Below are 13,375 nucleotides of genomic sequence, written 5' to 3' on the forward strand. Positions count from 1 at the left end.
CTCACAGCAATGAGTGAATTTAATAATGCATTTTTTTTTTGTCCTCATATTCTCCTGGGGTGAAGAATTACAACTGGTGGCAATAGAAATACACTCCCAGCCTTTTGGAGCTTTATTAGATTTTTAGTCTGACTCACTCATTTTTCAGGCTGAGGCAATTCTTTTCTTTTCAAAATTATTAACAGTTCAACTCATCCAAAAAGTGTTCTCATTTCACAGGATTTCAGACCTTATAAATCCATGGAACAATAGATGAGAAGGACTTATTGGGTTAATTGTTCCATCTCCCGCTATCGTTATAGGATGGACTTCTGTAGCACATTTCTCAATATATTTCCTGACTCATCTTAAATAATCCACTTATTTTCAATGACTACAGAATAATTCAATTATATCATCTCAGGAGGGTTTTTAATGATATTCGAGAACATTTTCTGTACTTAAGCCTCTTTATTTCCACTACCAAGCATGCTCCTATAATCTTAACACTTTAACATACAAGTTAAAAATATAGCTGATGATGCAATGGTATAATTGAAAACAAAATAAAATAAATAAAAATACAACAACAAAAAAGTGGTAACTGATGATAGCTGGAAAGAAAAAGTGTTTTAAAATGATCAAATAAGCAATTTTTGTCTACTTTCAGCTCATTAACACTCCCAAGGATATGGGGGAGTCCTCTTCTAAAAGCCACCTGCACTTCAGTGGTTTCGTTTTTATGAATGCTGCTCTAAACTGCCAACAGTTCTGTGGCACTGAGGTATTCTGAACTGAAAGAATTAGTACTATCATATTAACTGTTCTTCAGATGTTACGTATTCCAAGTTCATCTAACTGCTGAAAAAATATGAAGCCAAGCCTGCCGAAGGTTGTCACCTGTCTGTGCGGCTTTTCAAGTATATTTTTTAACAGTTCCACACATAAGATCTCCATTTCTTGTGCTTACAATTCTCCATCCACAGAGCAGTATGGAAATGAAATGCACGCTATTCCAGGGAACTGCAGAAATTACCCCATAGGAATTTCAGTTCATGCGATCATCTCTCACTTCCTTATCTATGTATTTGAAGAATTTATAAGCCAAATCAGATAATTCTTCTCCTCAAGCAAGATCACCTTGGAGTGTTACTCCCCCCTGGCACATACAACCAGCTTACATGTGAAGGTGTGTATATCTGTGTGTATGTATGCACGTATGCACACACACACACACACACACACATGCATGCGATATTGGCTGTTGTTCTTCAGGAAGCCCATGAGATCTAAGCCATGTCTCTTGCATTATGCTGTTTTGCCTGTACTTTTAAACAGCAAAATAAGCAAGTTGGACCATTATTGTCCAAGCCTGTCATTGCTCAAGAACAAGCTTATAGAAACTTGCATATGATCAGAGATGTCAATTTCCACTAATTCTTACTTCAGCAAGTTTGCTAATTACAAACATCTCAGAGGTACAATAATACATCTGGACACCTGCTGTTCTCACTCAGTACGGAATCTTTTCCAGACTCGTAAATCTTTCCTCATTATTGCCATTCAACAAAAGAGAGCAGGCAAATGCAGTACTCAGCTTAATCCAGTACATGCTCAGGGTGGGTCCTTCCCAGATGTCCTGGCATGAACAGCACCCAATCCCTGCCAGTTCAGAACTGACTCAACACAAATTTGGTCAGAGCAAAAGACAGACACTAATAAAGGGAGGGCATAGGGAGGATTGGGAATCAGCATTTTCAGCAAAACCACCTCAATTGGTAGAAGAACAATGGTGATTAAGCAGTAATGGTGACACAGATTGCAAGAATACAGGCAAAAGAGAATTTGGAAGCCCAAGGAGGAAAGGGAGTTTAGTGCCAAGAAGTTTCATCTGGAGCACAGCAATTTGGCTGACTCCACAGTCTCCCAAAGACCTCCTGTATGCCCAGGTATAAAACAATCTCTGCTCTTTCCACTCACCCTGACAGATATGCTAAGCCACTGAGGCTTCAGTGTACCAGTAATTTAGACTGTCCTGGCCTCCAAGACAGGAAAATGCCCTTGAAGCACCCAAGCTCCTGAACTATGCCGGGGAATGGTTTGGGGTAGCTGACACGGAAGCCATTCCAGCAGCCAACTGGGACAGAGATGTCACAGAGAAATACACCAGAAACAGCTCAGTTTGCTGGCAGAGATGAAACCTGATCCAAGCACATGGGCATCTCTGCTTTGGAGAAGGTGCCATTGACAAACCTAGACCACATTTCAGCCTGTGTAGATCCATCATTGCTTTGTGCTCAGTGTGAGATGCTGGGAGGGGGGGAGGATGTCTTAAAAATAAGAAAAAGCCAATATTTATGCAGCAAGTCAAAATTACTAAAGGTGTTCATAATTCAGCTTCACCAAAATCCTTCTATACTTTCTCACACCTGTCAAGTAAGCTAATTTATGTGTAAATACTTAGTCAGCTTTAAGTTAGCTGCTCAAAGACAAATATTTCCAAAAATAGCACTTTGCTTTAAAAAGGTGAAGTTTATCCCAGAGAGGAGTAGCCACACAGACACCCAGAGATACTGCACTATACCCAGACTCTCACTGAAAGTCTGACATAGCTGGGAACAGAATGTCCTAAACATTTTCTCTTATAACTTATAAGCAGTTTTATGACAAACCATTCCCGAAATCCTGAAGACACTGACGCAATTAAACCTACTGAGAATATTTTCCTATAACAAAATGGTGTCTCCATCCACATAACAGCAGGTGATTTTATTACAGTATTCAAAACAGACAGAGTTCTAGCATACCGCATTTTAAACTCTAAGATACATTACTGGATACTACAGAATAAATCCCCACTGTATTTGGCAGGAGAGCTCCCTCTTTGCTGGTTGACATGTATTTATACAGTGGGTATACAAAAATAAATGCTATAGTACAAACCACTTACAATGAACTAAGCCAAACCAAGTTCTAAATACACATTAATTTCCCTGAAGTAGGAAGATTTATTATTTTTTTCCAGTGGACAGAGGTAGCAACAGGATTTGGGAAGCAATGAGAAAGCTAATGGAAAATCATCCTCAGGGTGGGAAGTTTTATTAAAGTTCATAATACGCACTCAAAGTAAAATCTTTGTTTCTCCACCCATTCTTGACCCACCAGAGATTTTCACTTTGAACAAAAGCTTCCTAGCCTCTTACAACTTGGAAAGCTGTCATCCTCTTCACATAGTCAGTCTCCACCTAACAATTGTACAAAAGTTACTGAGACATCTATCAATAGACGTGTACACATAATCCCCCTGTATTTGCTTCTGCTACCACAGACTATTACACCAAGCTATAGCAACCACAGTTTCTGGTAAGCATATACAAGAATCAAGAAAATAAGTTAGTGAGGAAACAGCTGTTGCTGTATCCCAGGCCACAGCGTGCCTCAGGCCAGTTTATCTACATTATTACTTCATTTTGAAATGTTAGAGCCTCTTTGCTTACAAAAATGGCCAATGAATAAAGCCCCACAACCAAATAATGTTTATTACGAAATTTCCATGAAGATCCTTTTCCTCTCACCAACCAGAAGTTCAAATTGTTAATCATATTTTGATTGCTTCGAGGCCAGTAGTTTTAGGAACAGAAGGAAACTCCCTTTGCTGATCAGTCAATAATGCGCTCATTTTTACATACAAGCTTGCTGCTTTTTTTTTTTCCCACTGTCTTACAGTTGAAGTTGCACTCTTAAAATAAAAGTGATCAATAAGTAAATGAATTTTGAATGAAAACTCCACATCAGTGCACTCATTTACTGCAAGTAGTTAACTGTTTTGCTCTTTTGTCCAAGACCAAACTTTTTTCTCACATACAAAGTAATACTGATTTAAAGAACGAATATCCAGCATAATCCTCTTTAATGATTATGTCATCAGGAAAGGATACACCATCTCTCTGGTGGATGTCCATGAACTCTGTTTCCAGGCTGACTCCTTAATGCACTGGAAGCAAAGCACCACAAAAAAACTTTGTGTGCTCAGTATAATCTTTAACTCTTACATCAAGAGGCCACTTGATAGCTTTCCTGCCTCCTTATTTGTGAGCCACAAGGCTGTTCTCTCCTTGTGGGAAGCCATGCACCCATGCAGGGAACATCGGGGTCATGAAAAACAGATTCTAGTGAAAGTGATCGTTTTAGCTTTGACATCACTTCAGTTCATATCTGGGTGACCATTTCCATGACTGGCTTTTCAAATAGGTCAAACAGATGTGAAGTAGGATCTTGACAAATGGAAGGCTCACCCTCTCTCCACAGCTCCCTTTCATTTCATCATCTGTGCACTACTTCCATTCACAGAAACTAGCCACCCAAGCTTATTAGCAAAATGTCAACCTCTAACAGTACCTTTGGTTCCTTGAAGCAATAGAAGCAGCATTTCAGATTTCAAAACACCACTAATTACTGGATATACAGGGTCTAGACAAAAACCTCCAAAAAACACACTCCAATAGCTACATAGGAAAACTTCAGTACTAGAAGTAAAATTGAACTCTCCACCATCCATTCATCTCCCTCTCCACCCTTCTGAAATGTTGCTGCTTGCTAAAGCAAAAAAGTGGTTCCTCTGCTTCTCTTGCTGAGTCCTCATCTTAATGCCAACCAGACCCAGTATTTAGAGGCCATTGAAACTTCTGAAAAGTGTCCACTAGATCTTTTGATTTGGATTTCCAAACGGTAAGGTCTTTCCAAAACCCGTTTTCTTTGAAAACGTAAATCCTTTGTTATGTGAACTTTCATTCATACTATCCCTCTTCCCCTTGAAAAACAATTTCTACTTGCAAGATGAAAAAAGTTCTAAAAGAGAACACTAAGTCTTGATTTTTCCATTAAATTGGTCTTTGAAGCGCCTGTCAGTGCCTCAAGGCTACTCAGTCAAGGCTTTCTCACCATGAGTGCCACAATGAATCTGAAGTTCTGCCCACTTCCTTAGCTGAAAGCGCACTCAAAGGCACACCCCATGTCAAAATCCTTTTCTTACTAAGCTCAGTGAACAACATCTGGAAAGCAAATGAAAAAGCATTGTTAAACTGGCTCTCTCTCACCCAAATTATACAAGAAAACAAGCCAGGGAAATTCCTGACATATTTTTGTTTCTGCTGTATAATCTCAGCATTTAGGTATGTTAATATTGATCAGAGAGTATGCCTGCAGGGTAAGATGCCGTCTTTGGAGTTTAAGCCTTGTAGTAAAGCATCCAAGCAGTTTAGTTTATGTAACATCCAGGTTTTCATTACATTGTTCTGATTCCAAAGTTCTTTCAAAATTCCCGTTGTATGTTTGCAACAATGCAGCATTTAGATATTTAAGAGCCACACCATCCTTCTTCATAAAAATAATTATTATATTTAATCTTCATTCATTCACTTATAAAACATTCTTAAATACTCTTTTCTCTAAGTACGAGGGTTATAGCAAAAAAAAAACAATTCCAAACACCTGGGTATGTGGAAAATCAAACTTACGCAAGCATTTTAGCTGTGGTTTCTTTGAGTAATATTCAGGGATCTGCAGATTTCAGAACAACAAAATATACTTACAAGCAGCACCAGAAAGCAGTGCTACAGATAATGATGCAAGCGTTACTTATCTGGTTAAAAACCAGATCTAACAATCCACTGTTAAAAGCCTTAAGCTCCAGACAGGCTTTTCAGTGTTTAAAGAAGAAATGGTTTCCATTTCACAAGCAACGCCAGCTTGTAACTCTGTAAGCATGCTTTGGAAATGAAACTTGACTGGATGCAACTTCAAGACACTTTTAAGTTGGATCTGCATTGACCAAGGGTCTGGACTTCCAAGGGTCTTTTCTAGCCTGAAGTGATTCTTCGAATCAATATTGCAAGCCACAGAAGTCTTACTTCCATTCAGAGCGTGTAGCCTCACGGCTGGATGCTCCAGTGTCAGTGCAGCAGGAAGTGGCATTGTCCTGCAGGTTCCTTCCTTGGCATTCTGTCCTGCACCTACAGTGACCATACTCAAACTGGAGTTTTTCAAGAGATCACCAGCAGCCTCTTTTCTTAATGTCATTGCTTGCTTTCATTAACCCTAAGCATGTTCAGTACCTTCATAAGAACTGTCTTGATGACCCTTGTAAAAAACCCCTCAAAATTGGTCAGTATTTTCCAAAGATACTAGTGAGGCCATGTCAGACAAACAGGTAGGCATCCCAGTCATGTACACTTCATTTCCTTAGGAAACATTTAGGATCCCTATTCTCTAAGTGACAAGCACTTGGAAACAAAAGGAATTCTCTTGTTCTGAGCAAAAATAATGAAAAAGGAGTTTTCTGAAAATGCAGAGAGTAAAATAGGATCCTATATATACACTGCCAAGCTTATACTTCACTTTCTCTCAAAAAGAAACGTTCTACTTCAGCAAGGCATTTTCTATAATTACAACAGCAGAAGGGATTTCCCCTGCCACATGGCTGGATGTGAGAAGCCCTCAGTAAATAAGGGCTGTGGGCCACGCAAAGTTCTCTTCATTTTACTCACCACTTTTTCCTTCAGCAGAGGTACAAGTCCCCATATCCCTTCCTGAACTCAGTTCTGTCCCTCCAAGACTAAGCTTTAACCTGAAAGAAAAGCTAGATGGAGTCTCTCACGAGAACCTCCTTCAGAAAGGGAAGAGCTAGAAGGAGCAGGACTTTTCTTCCTTTCCCTCATTCAGTCTTTTTCTGTTCAGTTCTGCTCAGTGCTTTGAAACAAACAAGTGACCTTGTCTTTTGCTGCCCAACCCTGCCAGCACAATTCTTTACTGCCTCTCAGAGAAGCACTAATATCGATGACAGTAAGGATAATACTGTGCACAAATAACTCTAAGCTTTGCAATCACTTTTTACATCCACTTCCGTTGCTAGTTCAAGATCAGAGAGCCGCAAGTCTAGGGAAATAAAATAATCGAAACCTGACCTGATTCCTTTGTGCAATCTTCTGTCCTTTCTTCCAGCGGAGAACGGGCTTCAGAGAAGGTAGTTCCTTGTCCTCTTTTCCTCTTTCTATTACATGTTCCCCGAGGCTGTACGAAGCTTCAAATACAATTGGAGATATGACATCTTTGACTCTTCTCTGTAAAAGGAAAACAGAGATACTACCGTTACATACAGGTAGGCAGATACTTATACACAACAGTTATAAGCACAATTAAAGCATAATTTATTTTCAACACTGCAGACATGAAGCAGGCCTCTGTATTCCCTTTGGTCTCCTTACTGCTGAACAGGAAAAAGCATGTCATACCAAAATAAGTCAGATTAAAAAACAGTTAACAAAAAGTGAGTTATTCTTTTAGCACTCTCGGTTTCACTGAAATCCTTGGCATATTTTCCACATCTGTAAACCACATCTTTCTAATTAAAACCCAAATATTTTCCATTAGTACTGCAAAATTTGAAGCAAAGAGTGTATTTTCTCAAGAGTTTCTAAATTCCAGACTTTTATTCAGGTCACTTCCAGTGTCTTCCACCCATTTAAAAAAAAAAAAAAAAAAAAGGTAAAAATTCCACCTTGGGTGTTGCATTTTTAAAAATTATTATTATCAATTAAATGAATGAATGGGTAAAGTTACCAACATGGCTGTAAAAACAAGGCTACAGACATGCAGGGCAAGAAAAGCCATCTTCCAGCTCTGATCTGAAAGTAAAACTCATAGCACCCTCCACCCTAAGAGCAGTGACACCTGCATAAAATAAAGATTTTCTACTTTTTTAATCACTTTATTGTAGGCTTAACATCAGATGTACTAAATAGTGCCACATTATTTGTTTCATAGGATGAATCCTTATTAATTGCCTTCTCTTGTTGCTTGAGCCCAAGCCACAAAACTCATACCATTTATTAACACAAGCAAAGCCTGAAGCCTATCTTCTGTGAGAGGATAAATTGCTCATTGTATTCTTTTTAGTCTTGACTTCCAAAATCCAATTTACCAGACAACAGAAGTGGAAGACATCCTGCTTTTCCACAAGCAAACATTCCTCTTGAATTTTATCTACTTAAAAAAATGTGTGTGAATTCAATGCAGATGAAACTGAGGAGATAAATACCACAAGCAGAGACAACAGATCTTCAAATGGACAAGCACTTAACTAGACTTTGTATTGCACCAGGGGAATGGGACATCCACTTTTTCAGCCGCCTTCCATGGTCCCACCCTGGGGCAGGAGTTTTAACACAGAGATAGCAATGCTAAAACTCACATAAGCTACTAGTTTTGCTCTCGCAGAAAATCATGTGCAATAACTTCAGTGAGAACTGTATCAGCATACAAGGAGACAATATATACACAAAAATAAGACTGTTAAAAGCATACCACGAGGCAGCAGTGAAACAACAAATCATCAGGCAAATCACCACCTAATCCAACTGTATGCAGCCAACTATGTCAGCAAAGAACAACTAAAAGTGTATGCACTGAGTGAAATTAAAATCCACCTATAGTTTTTTTCTAGCTCTGGTACTGCAGTATGGCAACAATAAGTGCTTATGACTCCTAAGTGTTTTAATATGATGTTGGTGGGCTCAGTCCAATCCCCTTTGAAGTCAAAAGACAAGTTTCCCATTGACTTCAATGAATGTTGGAGCATGCCCATACTGTTCGCTGGTGTCTCTTTCCTTTTCATTTTAGTGCTGAAATTGTGACTTCCAGCAGCTAGATTAATTACATGTGTGGATATTCCTTCACCACACTTGTCTTTAATTAAGGATAAAAGTATGATTGCTACCCAGCTACTAATTTTGCCACAAGTTCAGTTTCTTTTGCTCACAATCTTAAAACACGAAGACAACATTATGTGGGATTTTTCCTCACTAAGACAGACACAGACAGTTCTGTCTCGCAGGTACACCACAGACCATCTGGGAAGCAAGTACAAAATGAGAACACTGAATATTTGCCCAGATACAATCTGGAGAAACATTATTTTAAGCTGGAAATACACTCTGCTCCTTTCTCATGCAGACTACCCAAATGTACTACTTCCAGCAGTCAAATCAGGTACTGGTGGTGCTGCCCATGTATCACCTTGAAGTATTTCTGATATCTAAAAGGTGAAAGATGCAATGACAAACAATTCTGAGATAAACTGAAAAATACTTCAAACCAAGGAAAGCATTAGTTGCTTTTTCTATTGAAAAAGCCCTATTTGAGTGGATTTGCCAAAGGGTATAATTTCTACGAGCAGCTTTTACATATATTTACGCTTTTTCACTATGCTGAGAAAGTGTTGAAGGTTAATGACATTTCTGCATCATGAAAAAGTATCCCTGGCAAGTCACAGCACATGGACAGCACAGCTTTTTTAGCAGAAAAGACACCTGGAGTGCATCAAAACTAGTGTTCTACTCAAGGAGTTCATATTATCAACAGAAGCAGCTATGTAACAAGTGTTCAATGACTAACAGTAACAAATAACACATGTGCAGACTAGATGTCACTGAACTGCTGCAAGTTTTCACTGTGCTTGAATTGGATCAGGGACCTGAAGGTGGGTTTTCCGCAAGCCATCAGCTATGCCATGTAGCTTTCCTGTTCTCACAAAGCCATTTCTCTAGGGTGTTATAATTTTCCACTCTCAGCAAATTGACCTCTCCAGTGTAACTTCCTGCAGTGCAAACGGCCCTAGCCAGCCTTCCTCTGGAAGGCTGCATTCCTTCCTCTGGATCTTCTACCTTTCCCTCTGATGCATGACATCACCCTGAGGTGATGAAAAAGGTATTTAGGTATAAATAAACAAACGTTTGTTTGTGCTTTGTTTTTTTTTAATCAGGGTGCTTCCTCACTATTACCAAGTGAGGACATAACTCCAAGGACAAAAGAACACTCAAGAGCATCTGCAAAAGCAGTAAGTTGCTTACAGATATTCCAGAAGACACCACGGTCCTGAGCACTCACCCTAACAAAGAGCAGGCTTGCCATCTCACAGAACAACCACCCCAAAGAAATACACATTTTCTAAAAACGCGGCGGTGGAAGCTGGGCACAGCTTCATTTTCTTTTCTGTCTTAGCAGGGGAGGAAAAAGCAACCAAGCAAACCAGTCGCTGCCAGATTTCTGACTGCATTTCTGTCTGGCTTTTGGAACAAGTTTGAAAAATCTGAAAAGAATCACAGTGCAACTATCAAATGTCATAGCTTTGATTCTGAACAGTATTTCTGATTCCCTCTCTACAGTGGAGCATGATGACTGCAGGAAATTACTTTCTGCTCTTTTTGTGGGCACAGAATAAGGCACATGGTGACAACACAAACACAGGCACAGATTCCAGCCTCCTAAAGGCTGTCTTCTCCAACCTTAACTTCGTGCTACCAAGAGCCCACACACATCAGAAAGTCAGGAAAATTTGGATGAAACAGGACGAGGCTTTATTATGGGGGATAGGATTTGCTCTGATCATGGTGTGAGCAGCTGCCAGAGAAGACTGGATACCGTTTCAGTTTTCTTTAGGCTCAATGCCACAGTACAGTCAGGGGACTATGCACAAGCCCAGTAAATTATAGCATCTAATCCCCTTTTCTCCTACAAGGTGAAAGTCTCCAGCAGGGGCTCTGGAGAGTGCCAAATTCCATTTTTAATTATGGCCAATGGGCTGAAAAACAAATTGAGATGTAAATAATCTTTACAATCTACAGGAAAAGTCCTGCAGGACTGAAGGTTGAAACATGGCCCTTTTATAGCAGCAAAGCATTAAGTGAGAATGAAGTCATTTTCAACAGCGTTGAATGAGAAAATACATGTAGTCATAGGATGATTTCTATGGTTGCCCCTGACTTATCCTGGTTTGCATTTTTTGAGGGCTTCTCTCCTTATTCTTCTTGGGAAAGCTATGTTTATCAGGCCTTTTTTCTACTCTGACATGATCTTGAGGACATCAACCCATGTAAAATTTCATAACTTTCAGTGAAGTCAGTACAGCTTTTCAGTATTCTGAGAATTAAGCTTTGTTTAGCTTGATGACTAAGAACAAATTTGAGAATGTGGCTTTTAAAATACTCAACTTGAACATTACAGTCTAAATACATTTATTTCAAGTTTTAAACAAGCACTAATAATAAACTGTAAGCATTTTTAAAGGCTTAAAACACACAAAATAGATTTGAAAAACCTAATTTAGTAGGTAACATATTAATGCCATAAACTAAATAAAGCCATCATGCCAATGCTGGGTTAGCATTAGCATGATGGTCAATAACACTTCAATCAAGTCACAGGTCACTAACACGTATGTCCTCAACTCAATGCCAAGGGATAAATAGTTCCCTGCTCAGTGATTTTAAAAATGACTCAGTCTTTGGAACTAAAGGCCACTACTTCCACAATTTATCATATGAAATATCAGCTATAGATCTTAATGACCATACACGATGGGTCATGAATCAACAAGATTATAGTGCGTGACTTCAAAATGAATTACTTTCTCCTATTATCTCAGCCTCCCTCTCTAAGTTGTGAGTCATATAGGAGACAAGACTTTGGAGCTACGCAATACAATAAAAATAGTAGACAGATTGGCTTTAAACTGGAAGACAGGCTTCCATTCATTCCAGACAAATGAATGCATAGGTCTCATTCTGGTACCTGAAAATGAATGAGGAGTAACTTGCGTGTCCTGTTCTTTACAATACTTAAAACAAATCTAAACTATGGCCAAGGTTAGACCCCTCAGGTTACCAATTTCTAGTGCATGAGCCAAATTTCTACTCTCAACCTGCTTCTAATCCTGTGCAATACAAAACCCACCTCTGTTCTCAGGAGAGCCTTCCTACACTTACTTTGATAAAGATATTCTAGGACTTGAAATAATTTGCTTCAGATTGGTGTAATTTTAGCATTTGTATCTCCCCATTGAAAAGACAGACAGAACATGGTCATGTGAAACTAATCTTGAAGAGATTTAGTTTCCATTCTGTACACAACATACACACACAGACTATATTTTAGACATTACTGTAGTTTAAGGAGGAAAATAGCATCTGCCAAGTCTGTTTCAGAGATGAGGCAGAACTAGAAGATTACTTGGTTGGTAAAAGCTCATTTACAACATCATTGGTGAAATTTTGTGAAATTAATAGCATATGAAGGCAATCAGAGGCCTAACGCTTCAATAACCCATGTTTCTGTCTCCTTTTAAGATCTTGTGACAGCTATAACTCAAAAAGTAGGCAGATGGTCTTTGTTGCTAAACTTCAAACATCACAAGGCTTCTGAAGAATCCCAAAATTTAGAGCAGCAAAAAGGAGCAAAGAACTTGCAGAGCATCACACACTTGAACATTATTTACTGCTGGAAAGAATGGGAATGCTCCCTTTGTCCTTTTCCCAGCTGTGTTAGTCTAGCACATGATTGTTTCAATCAGGCCAGCAATCCTTCTTCTCAAACCCTGATAATGGGAAATATGTAAGGGAGAAAAAAGCAGATCTTGAAGGGATCTGGTGCTAATCAAACACCAGGCGTCAAGCAGCCTGAGTGCATGGAAAGGACACCTTGAAATGGCAGGGGCTGAGCTGCAAGTCCAAAACCCAGCTGGATACAGGCTCATTCTCAGTTAAAGTGTGTCTATGCACATCTGGCTTCCTGCTATCAGCCAGGTATGATAAAGGTATTACTGATGTCGGCATGAGAGAGACTGAGATCAGTGCTGTAAACATTCCATGTCAAAGGTTACAGAGACTTAACAATAATATATTGTTGATAATCCTTTCATGGTAATCAGCAGGAAGAGTAATCATATGTGACTCAATACAATATAATGTATTACTGAGCTCAAGTGTCGATTTTCCAGCTCAATACTAAAATGCATTATGACCATATAGTTTCAAATGGCTTTGCTTTCCCATATCTTATTTATAAAGTTGAATGTTGCTTCTTTTATTGGGTCTAACACTTCCAGGATGGGTTTTTGTTTGTATGTTTGTTTGTTTAAATCACCCATTTCTATCTCTGAAGATCACTTTCTTATTGATTGATTGAAGTTTGAAACAGAGTAAACTAGAAAACATAGACAGCTAGCTTTTTGCCAGGTACAGCCATCTCTATAACATATGCCCTAACAGATAACATATCTGCCATACATACAATTGGAAAAAATGTCTGAGAACTGATGAGCTCACTGCTCACCTAAGTTGTGGTATTTGTTTCACAAAAAAAGAATACAAGAAAGAATAATAGGAGTAACAATTAAAGCAGTTACTTTACTCTTTCTGAAAATATTGATACACTTGTATTTCAGTAGGGAATTACACAATGAATTGAAACAATAATTAAACCCAGACTCCTCTTGCACATATGTAACGCTAACAGACACTTGTCTTTTCCATTGGATTTACCACATTTCATATTCTGCTGATAT

The 13,375-nt window shown here is 38.9% G+C and overlaps 1 protein-coding gene across 2 annotated transcripts in view; it reads right to left on the bottom strand.

Moving 5' to 3' along the window:
• Positions 1–13,375, bottom strand: part of ITGA9 (integrin subunit alpha 9) — a 222,841-nt gene that overhangs the window by 111,723 nt on the left and 97,743 nt on the right. For both annotated transcript variants that reach the window (NM_001012858.2, XM_040683149.2), the window contains exon 16: positions 6,942–7,097. In NM_001012858.2, the coding sequence (NP_001012876.2) occupies positions 6,942–7,097 (156 nt within the window). The remainder of the gene's footprint in view (positions 1–6,941; positions 7,098–13,375) is intronic.

This window comes from Gallus gallus, chromosome 2 (genome assembly GCF_016699485.2).
Source record: "Gallus gallus isolate bGalGal1 chromosome 2, bGalGal1.mat.broiler.GRCg7b, whole genome shotgun sequence".
NCBI lineage: Eukaryota > Metazoa > Chordata > Aves > Galliformes > Phasianidae > Gallus > Gallus gallus.